Source organism: Lineus longissimus, chromosome 3, assembly GCF_910592395.1.
Source record: "Lineus longissimus chromosome 3, tnLinLong1.2, whole genome shotgun sequence".
In the NCBI taxonomy this organism is placed as follows: Eukaryota; Metazoa; Nemertea; class Pilidiophora; order Heteronemertea; family Lineidae; genus Lineus; species Lineus longissimus.
In genome coordinates, this window is record NC_088310.1 from 21,503,716 (window position 1) to 21,516,002 (window position 12,287).

A 12,287-nucleotide genomic window follows, 5' to 3' on the forward strand; every position below is an offset into this window, starting at 1 on the left:
ATTTTCTTTCATCACTTAGGCTCGTAATCAATTAATTCAAATATTCGAACGTACACACATGGAAATGAACATCGCAAAACAATTTTCTGTCACAATCAACTCGAGTCACGTGAAAATAACGAGCTTTATTCCCAGAAAACCTAGTGTACTGCCTGTGACAGTATGCCTCTTGGTCTGGATCTTTTAAGAGCATGTATTTCCACAGCCATGTCCTTCTTTTTGCAACATTTTTGGCTTCAATTGCTTCACACGAAATAGGTAGGTAGGAGGTATACATGCATGTAATATGATCAAATTGTCATTGAATCTTAGAGACAGAGTAAACAAGAGTGTACAGTTCTGCTGTGACAGGATATGAGGTTGTGATTGTTGTGACATGGATTATTATGACTTTGGTGTGTTTTTGCGCGGGATGATATTATTACAAACTACACCACGCTTTCAGCTTTTAGAGATAGGCCAACCTCTCTAAAATCTCGTTTCACTAGGTCTACGTCCTAGCATATCCACAGGAAGAAGTTTCCTTAGGTTCAGGCAATATGAGTCTCCCTATTGCGTTAGGTTGTCTTTGATTGCATGGTATCATTCTTTGTATCGTTCAGATGGTAAAACTGCGACTCCCTGCTCGCACACCAGTTGTCACAACAATGGTCAGTGTCGGTTGAGAGTGGTCGTCCAGCCGTACTGCAAGTGTCCTCCTGGTTGGACAGGTACCTACTGCGCAGAGGGTAAGCATGATCATTCCGTCATTGTCGTTTTCCAACGAAATATATCTTACAAAATTATAATCATACTTATATTTGGCAACGAACCGTCGAATTGACTTTACACATAAAGCATAAATTATTTGGACGGCCTGTGGAAGATTAATTTTTCTGTGGTGTAACCTCCACTCTGGATATGATGTCTTCCTTTACAGATGTAAATGAATGTACGAGACACCCCAACATCTGTCATTTTGGAAACTGCACCAATACCCCTGGGAAATATTCGTGCTCTTGTCCTAGCTTTTACAATGGTCGGAACTGTGGTAAGTAAGCAAGTCCGTACAGCAGACTTTTCACACTGGAAGTTGAAACAATTAGGTTTTGCTACATGTAGTGATTGTGACCAGCGCTTGATAGAGAAAGACATAGCGCATCACCGTGGATTTTTGGCATCTTTGATGTATAAAGCAGGGACATCTTTGATGTATAAAGCAGGGACATCCCATGCTTCGGGGCCTATCACTCATGGGCACTACCAAGCGTATGTGGGTGAGCGTAGGAGCATACAATAGACCCTAGCTGGTATTCGAGGATGAAGGAGGGGATCGCAAGGGCGTTTGAATGAACAATCAAACGCTTAGGCCAAAAAGTCTTGAGGTAAATTAGATCACGTCGACGTATATGTCTCAGTTTGAGCTGACGGCGAGTAGACCGATAAGTCTTCCAAATTATTTGTAAATGTTGCCCTGTATCACTTCAGATCAAGTAGACATCAAGAAAGTCACAACATACGTAGAAGATGTGTTGGCGACATTCAAGTCAATCATGAATCCGACCATATACACCGGCATCAGCAACGATTACCTTGGCCGAATTGAGAACGTCTCAAGGGCATGCTTTGAGAACACTTGTAACATTACCGAAGACACCCTTTGCCGACACTGTGAGGGTTGTGCTAACAAGCAATACAGGACACTCGACGGTCGCTGCAATGATCCCCGAAACATTCTGGCAGGTGGGGTGGATTATCCATTGGACCGGAGTGTCAGTTTGGCTTATGCTGTACCGGAGACGGACACCTTGCACATTCCCAGTGCGAGACTTGTGAGTCAGCAGCTGCTAAGACGAGACAAGGTGAAATTAAGCCCTTATGAAAACCAACTCCTGACGTTTTTCATCCAACTCCTGTTGCATGACTTTGTCGATCACGGTTTTAATAAGTCCGACATCATGAGTATACCAATACCAGAAACGGACCCTGTTTTCCCAGAGCAGACGACAATTAGAGCGAAAAAGACGACGTACAGTTCATATCCTCTGGACCCGAGCGTCCCGCAGGATTATGTGGAGTTCGATAACAAGAACACTGCCTGGTGGGACGCTTCTTATATTTATGGGTTTAGCCCAGGTGTCCAGGCGCAACTCAGGACGTTCGAGAATGGGAAACTTATTCTGGACGACGATGACCGTCTTTTCATTGACGACAAGACAATGATACCCCTCATTGGCCGACAAGGAGGATTCTCAGTCGGGTTGTACCTCATGCATACGCTATTTGCAAAGGAGCACAATGCCATTTGCGATATGCTGAGGAGGAACCACGCGGATTGGAGCGATGAAAAACTCTTCCAGGTGTCAAGACTCATCTTATCTGCACTTAGCGTTAAGGTTACCCTCACTGAAGCATTTCAAGCTTTCTACCCCAACGATCCCGTCTTGCGCCTTTTATCAAAGGTAATTCCGTTCGGTGGAACTTTGGACGACCTAGTCGGAGAAGAACTGGCTAAAGAGGTGAAAAAATATCGTCCCGACGTAGAACAACAATTCCAGCCCGTGTTTGGTAAAAGCGCAATCAAGCGACCTCAGAATTTTTCGGTTGCGTTTTCGTTGGACGCTTTGTCGTTTTTCCGTCTTCATAGCGGATGTCCAGATTTGATGGTGGTGAAAAGTCACTTAAACGGGGCCTTGACTGGAAAGAATTTCACCCTGCAGGATATACAAGACAAAGTTATTGAAATCAAGAAAGGCCATACGGACGCTGACCTGTTCTACACACTGGGCACCCAAAGACAAGGTCTTAGTGGCTTGCACAACACTCCCGAGTCGTTTATCAATATGCCCGTGGGTCAGGGGAATATCACCGACCTGGATGCAGTTGGTATCTTGCGGGACAGAGAACGTGGATTACCCAGGTAACTTAAAATACTGATATGATATTTGCTCCGTCCATTATCACCATTCAAGTTTGCCCACGCGCTCTCCGAAGCGAAGAAGCTCGTTGTCTCACCCGATAACGGTAACATGGTTACCACCAAACATCTGAGAACACTGAGAACACTGAAAATAGCATGGAGGAGGAACATGCTACTATTTTTTCGCAGGATTGGTGCGTGTACGTGAAAACTGCGCGGTTGGCTTCAATGACATTGATTCAAGACGAGATTCGAATCATAGACTATATAGAACCATAGAAATGACCGAGAAAAAGAATCGCAGGTCCTAAGAAATAATCATATTCTTCAAGTGTTCGTAACGCATGGATTAGGAATACTTGTGGCACATTTTTTGTGTGAAGTTGAATGTCTCATGTCTTAGTATTGTCCTTCAGATACAACAATTTTCTTCGCGCCTACGGCCTCCCCCCGAAGACGTCGTTCTTGAACCTGACGCACGGCGACGAGGAGCTGGCGAAGGAAGTAGCAAAGGTTTACAACGGCTGCCTCGAATGTGTAGACCAGACAGTGGGACGTATGATAGAATCAGAGAAGAAGGATGACTCTTCCATGGACCCTTTCATGAAAGACATAGTGTCGAGATTTTTGCGGCTTGTCTACTCCGACCGGTTTTATACTGTCGATTATGATGAGGCTTACTACACTAAAGAGGGACTGGGGTGGATCAAAAGGAACAACATGAAATCTATTCTGCTCAGACACTATCCTGAACTGACAAATTCCCTTGATGTGGTGGAAAATGTCTTCATGCCATGGGATAGACCAGACCTTCAGAGTATCATTTTAGCGTAATCGCCCCCCCCCCCCCCCAGCCCCAATAGGACCGGACACTATTTCAAGGGGGATGTTCTACTTCCAAACCGGGTTGATAGTCGCCAATATCGTCATTGCCGCACATCGCCCAGGTATTGTTGAATGCTGTAAAATCGAGCAGGGGCCGTTTCGACATTATGTCGTTGGCCGATATCTTAGTCACTGAGTTAGTGATTGACAGGGCCGTATTTAACTTTTTTGTCCAGGGGGGGGGCAGTGGGATAGATTGCCGAAGGCGATCTGCATGCGCCGCCGGCGCATCCGAAGGGGGGGGGGGGTCTGGGGGCCCTCCCCCCGAAAAATTTGAAAATAAAAGGTCTGAAATGGCATTTTCCTGGCATTTGGAAGTGTGAATCAATAGTATTTTTACTCTAAAAAAGGACCACTTTTATGAAGATTTGGACAGAAAATGTTAATTTTCATAGTTTTTCATAGCTAGTCTTTACCTAATGTTGCATCATTGTGTATAACCATAGACGACTAGGGTCAGGGCACTCGACTGGTCAGATTATAAGGGTTGAACCTGAGTTGATAACATCTGCTATCCATATGCTGCTATCATGCTGGTAAAGCTATGGCTAAGATTAGTTTGACTTTTTATTACTGTCTGAAAAAATTTTTTTCAACATTTATTGCACAGGGGGGGGCAGCTGCCCCCCTGCCCCCCCTCTAAATACGACCCTGATTGATACGTAGTAGATATTGAAGAAACATGTACCCCCCCCCGGCCCTCTGTCTTTTTCTTCCTATCTCGTCACAACAGGGCGTGGTCCATTCATATAAAAGCACGTGGCTTTGTTTGTAAACACAGAAGTCACGCATGCGCATTTCATTACTTCCGTTTAAAAGGCTGGAGAGATTCTTAAAAAATGTCAATAAATGTCAGTTTTACACGGTGATTGTTTTGAAATCACGATTCATGGATGATCTGCTGTGATGAATTTAGTATGATCATATGATCAGGATAATCTGGTTCTAATAGAGTGGTTAGTTTTTGTTTGGGAGACTGGTAAATGTTAGGGCTGTGGACTAGGCTAGTACTAGTAGTAGTACTAACTAGTAGGCCTACCTCACCTGTCGGACACTCGGCTCAAAATCCTTTGTTTCAATACTCATAGTGTTGCTCTCAACCACATTGTAGCTGTTCTTTCCCACCAGCTGTTTTAGACACTGCACTGACTCAGCACAGCCCCATGACACTAACGTAAGCCACCGTATGCATGCTGGTGGTATACTCTGTCTGCAGTTTATACTGCACAATGGACCTAAGTTCGACAAGACGAACCAGGCCACAGCCTGAACAACAAATGCTGAGGACACGTCGGCAGAAAGACAGAAAAAGAAGGCCCAAACAAAATAAACTGGACACAATGCCCTGCCATTAAGCCCACTGTGACCCTTTGTTCCAGGTGAAATGCATGACTGGTTATGTCAGAGCCCAAATTTACTTCCTCCTAATTGCCTATCCCATGATAACCAACACAACATTATCATTGTCAATACAGTTCAATCAGTACTAAAACTATGTGTTATGTAACTTGCATAAATGATGATAATGCAGTTATTTCGTCAATTGATGACCATTTTTGGGTTGTGATCATGGATTGTAAACTCGTTCCTATCAATTTTCAGGTGTACTATTCAAGGAAGAAAATGTATGTCCTTAAGCATGCCTAAGTATAAATCCTTTTCTCCATTTATGGCGGTCTCAATTAATGTATGATGTCTGATGTAGCCTGGCCTGTGCCATTTGTTTTTCAAATTTTGTTTTCTCATCAACAATTTGATAATAGAAATTGAAACTTAGGCTGGCTGTATTCTTTTGTTTGTTTAATTCTCCAATCATCATCAACACATGCTGTTTTCTCAGCTTATAGTGATAGTAATAAAATATTGCATCTCATGATTCAAGCCTGGGAACCAAAATAACATTCATAAGTAAAGACATTTGTTATAGTCCCATACCTGGAACCAACCAAGTACAAAGTACATTGTAGTATCTGAACACCAGTTTGGTGAGTATCTACATATTATGATCTGTGTACAGTGAGCTAATTGTTTAATATCGGTTAAGTGTGTGTATGAAGTTCTTGGGGATGTGATTTGATAGTGGTGATATCTTATGCACCTGGAGTTACATGTTTACTTGGAAATATACATATTCACGCTCATGGTTTGTTCAATTTTGTTTCAGTGACTTACGATGTAGAATCTAACTCGCATGGTATGATGACCAGTTTCCTGATGGGTTGGGCACAGGACTGGATCTTCTTTAGTGGTAATGTCCAGACCACCACTATCGCTATAGCTATTACAAGCTCCATCTGTTGTAGTTTGATTTGGCTTCTAGTCAATCTTGCCTCGGGTAATGATGATGAGAAGAAGCGAGGATCTCAGGGAGGACCTAGTGGAAGAGGATGCCCAATGGTAACATTTCACTTGCGCAGGAGCCTATCTTGCGTAAGTTACAATTTTTTGTCTGTGACTAATTGGAGATTGTTATTTGTATTGTAATGGTGGATATTCAAGCTTAACATTGAAATGGTAAGCAGATGAATATCGGTAGGGTAGTTTGTGAATGTCTTTGAATAGACTGGCAAAAGGCTTGCTCTTCAAAATGTGACTACATAAACAAGGCAGATACATGTCCATGCAAATAAATTCATAAAAAATACTGGCATTTCCCTAGATGGCTTGTTATTGGGACTCTTTTTGCACCACTATTGTGCATAAAAGCACTGTTGTAATTAGACAACTATGGCCCCCTTCATGGGGCTCATTCTCTGCCACTCCGGCTTTATATGTAAAATTTTGGGGCATTGTTAGTTATCAGAACCCACTAAGTTTTATTTCATTTTCATTCCAATATATTTGTTTAGGTCCCTAGGCAGTCTGGCTTGAAGCAGTTGACAAGGACAACTTCTCATGGTACAAATATCTTCCAAAATTCAGAAAAGGCTTTTAGGATTTCATGTGCTAGGTAAGAATGTGTATGACAACTGCCGCTTGGTATGTTGCTTATTGTTTTAGCAGTACTGTGAAATCCTCTTAATCATATCTTGTTAATAATTAGCATCTCTGCAGTAATCTCCCCTGCCCATTTTAGTCTGGTGGGCAGACAAACCAAAGTTATTTTTTTATTTTTTTTATTTTACCACCAGATCATTTAAAACAACTACAAGCCAGTTATCTTTTAAGCTAATAAGTTTTCTCCTAAAATATGCTGGACCACCAGACCAAAAAGTTTGAACCAATTTAATAGTGGGGAAAACTTTTTAAAAAATTGAGTGAAGAACACTTTCCTAAAAATATTGTGCAGACCCCACTGTGGTATAGTGCAAAAGCGTACTTGACTCATTGCTGCACACTAAGTCATGCATGTGATATAATCTTTCCAGATGTGGCAAGAGCACAGTTGATAAAGAGTGCCAGTTAGGCCTGTGTGAACTTTGCTGTGGCCGCACCCTTGTGATCTGTAAATTCCACCCATCAAAGACACGGAATGGATTAGATCCTCTATCAGATGAACGACCTACACTTCTCAATCTAAGGTAAAGCAAATAAACAGTGGCAGATAGTTCATTCTGTCATCAGGTACCATGTCAAAATGTGCTGTCTTTGTGTTTCTGTTATCGATCAAACACTTGTTCTATATCGAGTTTGTTTTTCCTCTTTCAGCTTCTTAGACCTGAGTTCCTGTCCCACCAGAATAGGGTACTTTGGAACACAGCTAGTCAGCCTCAATCTCTCCTCAAATAAGTTGACTTCATTGCCAGATGAAATTGGGCTGCTGCTTGGTCTAGAAGAACTCTTTCTTCACTTTAACATGATCACATATTTACCAGTAAGTCACTGTTGCAAAAACTTTTGCATCTTGGCCCACTTGCCAACCTAGGAGTCCTGATCTATGACTTTCCCCAATGGGATTTTTATCCAATATACATGTATTTTGAACAGGGTACTGAATGCTGTGAATTGGCCTCGCTTCACCTTATTTCATGATTTGGAGGACTCACACTGTACATGTACTGCACTGTACATGCATGTACTGCTCGGTTAAAACGTCCATGGGAAATATAAAATCAAGAAACTTCCCCATTAAACTTTCAGGGAAGCATAGGCAACTTGACAAAACTAAAAGAATTAGACTTAAGATGCAACCTTCTTGAAAAGATTCCAGGTAGGTTGATCATTAGCAACAATAAGGCCACAAGGTTGATTCAACTGTTGTGTAGACAAGTCTTACGGTTGTTTTGATAGTTTGTGCAAACCATGAGGTTGTTATCTTCAAATCATTCATTGATATTGCAGCAGTGATTCCTCTTGATTATCAAGCTCTGGTAAACCATCAAATGGTCATGGTTTTGCTCCACACCTGAGTAGCTACAAAGCATCAGGATCTGGTGTGAGCAGTGAAATCTCTCATAAAATCAAAATGAGGCTTGTGAGTACGATGTTGAGAGTCTGTTTACCCAGATTTTCAAACCCCTAAAAGACATTTGAAGTGGTTGATGTAATATGAATATTGTGATGGTTTGTTGCAGAGTCATTTGGCTGCCTGCAGAAGTTGAAGTACTTGAATGTAATGGAGAATTCCCTCACAACTCTACCAAGTTGCATAGGCTCATTAGAAAAGCTGAAAGAGATCAATTTACAGTAAGTGTCAAGTTTACTCTACAAGACATGTGATGTGGTGTGAAAGAACGGTTGGAAGAATTTGGAGACATCGCAGGAAAGGCTTGTTTTGTTCACTGCAAAGCTTGGCGTAGACCTCCAATTGATCAAAATCCCTCGGTGTCTGTCTACCCAGGCAGTCTAGCTTTAACATGTAGACAGCCAAAGCTGCCAGTTTGCTGAAATTCCTTAAATCTAAATCTTTTCTCTTCTTTTTCAGAAATAATGAAATCCGCTTATTACCAGATGAGCTCTGTAATCTGATAAACTTACAGGTAAAAATGCATTTTTTACTGACTGGAATCTTTTAAAAGGACTGATACGTAGTGACATCCATTGCGAAGTCTCAAAAAAGGAAAATTTTCAAAAAATCAAGATGGTATTTATAGTGTGGACTATAAATTCAGTTGTCTGTCATTGGGATACGTAGAGTGACATGTCTTGTTGGTCAGGATTGCCATATTACTGAGTTTTGCTATTCATGTCGATTGCGTACTGCTCAGTTATCTTGATATGAAGGATAAACTGACCTGATTGATTTCAACAATTGATTTCCTTTTTTTCAGTGTTTGTACATAGCCGACAACAAATTGACTTGTTTGCCGAGTGATCTTGGTAATTTGGTGCGCCTAGCAGAGATTGACATATCAGATAATCAGCTAGTGTCCTTGCCACATCAGATCTGTAGATGTACGTCTCTGGTGAGATTATGGGTAACTAACAATAGGTAGGTAACATTTTGTTGAGTTGAGGATCAATTAGCCTGCTTTCCTTTTGCCTTTACTGGGCACAATAGTGAAGACACTCTTTCGTGTCTCTAAAATGTGACTGGCAATTTTGGTCGACCACATTCAATCATTATTGTGTTATTTAATGCAGAATGATACTAAGTCCGAGAAAAGTGAGATACCAATCGAATAGAATCTGTGACATTATGGATAATTGCATCACCCTGACTTCTAAACAATCTGTAACAGAGCATACTTACCATATACATCCTTAGCAAATTCAAAGGTTTGTTGTTCAAAGACGATAAAAGCCTGCTCCGTGAAACTTTGATTTGCTAAATCACAATTTGCTCATTTCAGGTTGTCCTCCTTACCTGCTCAGATAGGCCGTCTGCATAGACTGAGTGAGCTCTACCTCGGCAACAACTCTCTACAATATTTGCCGGGATCTATAGTCTACTTGTTTTTGAATGTACTTATTCGTAAGTATTTCGGAGGTCCCGTAACCCTCAAGTGACTCTCATCAAACTAACAATATTTGCTGTCTACGAAACTCCCGATGAATACTGTCAGATGTGTTGAGTGCCTGTGCATTATTTTGAGATTGCCGCACCTGTAACTGCAGAGACTTTACTAAAGATATATCGGTATTCCTTGGTGGAGTGCATGGCCTGCCTGCCATCTAACATGTAAATGTAGTTCCTTACTTCAGGAAAACACTGCCTTTTCCATAAATTGTTTGACTCCGTCGTAGTTGACAGGGCTCAAAGTATGTAGTTACCATTGTGTTTTTCTGATGATATGTTACAGTATGCATTCAGTATTACAATGTCACCAAGTGTCCATTGTTTTCAGTGATGCAGAATCCACTGATAAAAGAAGAGGAGTACATACCGCATTCCTGTGTCTATAATCAGTCACCCCCTTCAACCATTCCCTCCCTGTTGGAAATGGCTGCCAGGTTACTGTCTCGATCCACAGTTCAATGGAAAGAGGAAAATCTACCCAGATCATTAAAAAGTAAAGTCTTATTTGGATCAGTTGACATCAAAATTGATGAAATCAGTAAACTGGCCAGAGCTTCAGCTACTTCTCATTCTTTTAAAAATCAATAGGACTCTTAAAGGAACAGGGTAAAGGTCATTGTCAACACTGCATTGTTGTTCTCATACTGTGCGATATGTCAATGAAGTAAATTGGTGTATCACTTCTTTTTATGTGGTATGCCAATTAATTGTTCATCTGTCCAATGATTCATGCTGAATAGCACTCTAAACATGTCTCTGTCCTCTTTCAGATTATCTTCAGGAGGGCAAGCAGTGTGATAGCTGTGATCGTCCACTCTTTGATCATTTTACATCCAAACTGACATTCCACACCATGGACGTGGTAGGATTGCGAATTCCCCTGTATCAGATGATTTGCTCACCGCGTCAGTGTTCCTTTGTTGACATTCCGGGGTAAATTTTTTGACAGCAGATGCCATCATGCCATGAGGACATTATTTAAAGTCGTGTGATTCTTTACTGGGAATTATCGTTAGAATAGTGTTGCAGTATTTCATGTACTCTAGGTTTTCCCTGACATTAGAAACATAGAGGAATATGGTCAACTTAATTTTCTTGACTATCGACATAAGCCTAGCCCAGTCTTGGTGGACATGTCAGTCTTCAAATGTGACATGTTACATTGTACATGTAGACCTGGGCTTGTAGGTGGTTTCTCCTGTATTGTACAAAACAATTGTTCATATTCATGAATTCATATCATGTCAGCTGTTTATTTATTTATTTTTTCATAGATATTGATGGGCTTTAAGTTCAGTGATGTTGACATCATTCTATTAATAGAATTTTTTACTGATTTTGAAACTTGTGTGATTGCTAAATGCAGCTGATTGGAGTACAAGAATTTACCCACCTTACATGTAGTACTGTTCTGGTACATGTAGCTATGGTTATTTGTCAGAAAGGAGTTGTTTAGAGAATTATGGTTGTTGTTGTTGTCGGTTTTCAACAGGACAAAAATAAATATGACCTCATGTTTTACTTGGTAAACTATGAATGTACGTTAAATGTAAAAGTGCCTTAAGATTGCGCTGTAAGAAACTAGGGTTAAACCATTGAGAACCTTTATGGGGGTTGGAATAAATTGGATCTTGAATCAGAAACAACACTAGAGTAGTTGAGGTTGTTGTATTGGATGCCTTCTCGATTTTGCAAGACTACCCTGGTATAACCAAGGTTCTGTTGGGCAGATTCTGAACATGTCATGTATCAGCATTTTTAAAAGATTTTTCGAATGTAAATTGGAATTGAGTAGGAATATGACATATCCTTGCGTCTTCTGTGTTCGTAAGTCCCTCCCAGTCCTCAAAGGCTTCACTTGGTGTGAATTTCTAATCTTATTGCAGGCATATTGCTATTACTGCCATTATTTTGTTGTGTACATGTAGATGCGTGCTACAGTAGTCTTTCTATGGCATGATTTTTGGTTTGTATTATACACCATATGATCATCAGTACCTTTGTTCCCTGCAACCTTTCTAGATAGTGATATGAAGGGAGCTAGATGTAGGTTATGGACAGAATACCTCCGATTGTTCAGAATGCGAGTAGGATCATGACTGAAGTTATTATCAGTATTTTCAGGAGGTCTTACATGTACCTGGTACATCTATAAGTAGAACATAAATGTTCGCCACATACACTTGTATTCTGATTTTACCTGTTTCTTGTAGTTTTACACTACCTTGAATTTATACTGCCTGTAAGAGATGTCAGATAGCTGTAAAGTTTGTTTGCCAAAGATATTGGTTATCACAACCTCGTATTTATCCTTATTATGTTGTAATAAGTGGCCATTAGAATATTGAAATTGTTTTCATGTTGTTTTATTAAACATTATATAAATTATTGTAAGTTGTGTTTGGTCTTCTTTTGTTTTACACTGAATCTTTTATTTCCCAATTCTGCAGGCACAGGTCGGTCTATGGTATGTACATGTAGAATGTAAGACTCATAGAAGAAGTCTCATTGGGAGAAATAATAAATAGATAATCTGTATTGACCATTGGCGTCCATAAGCGATTGGCCAGAGCACAGAACGAGTCCCAGTCTGTACCAAAGAAC

The 12,287-nt window shown here is 40.7% G+C and overlaps 2 protein-coding genes across 4 annotated transcripts; both read left to right on the top strand.

The window, feature by feature from the left end:
* Window positions 1-376: 376 nt before the first annotated feature.
* LOC135484851 (uncharacterized) lies at window positions 377-3,733 on the top strand. Its single transcript, XM_064766544.1, has 4 exons — window positions 377-395; window positions 603-728; window positions 1,468-2,899; window positions 3,316-3,733. Exons 1-4 carry the CDS (start codon window positions 377-379, stop codon window positions 3,731-3,733), a joined length of 1,995 nt encoding a protein of 664 aa, XP_064622614.1.
* Window positions 3,734-4,600: 867 nt separating this feature from the next.
* LOC135484219 (leucine-rich repeat protein soc-2 homolog) lies at window positions 4,601-12,077 on the top strand. Of its 3 annotated transcripts, XM_064765487.1 has the most exons (13): window positions 4,601-4,740; window positions 5,387-5,409; window positions 5,949-6,214; window positions 6,634-6,734; window positions 7,153-7,305; window positions 7,433-7,598; window positions 7,865-7,934; window positions 8,299-8,410; window positions 8,649-8,703; window positions 8,995-9,155; window positions 9,517-9,638; window positions 10,012-10,176; window positions 10,454-12,077. In XM_064765487.1, the coding sequence occupies exons 3-13, from the start codon at window positions 5,981-5,983 to the stop codon at window positions 10,618-10,620; spliced, it is 1,506 nt and encodes a 501-aa protein (XP_064621557.1). In that variant the 5' UTR covers window positions 4,601-4,740; window positions 5,387-5,409; window positions 5,949-5,980; the 3' UTR covers window positions 10,621-12,077. The 3 variants fall into 3 exon arrangements, with proteins under 3 accessions (XP_064621557.1, XP_064621556.1, XP_064621559.1); XM_064765486.1 differs by having other exon boundaries at window positions 5,387-6,214; XM_064765489.1 differs by lacking the exon at window positions 5,387-5,409.
* Window positions 12,078-12,287: the final 210 nt, after the last annotated feature.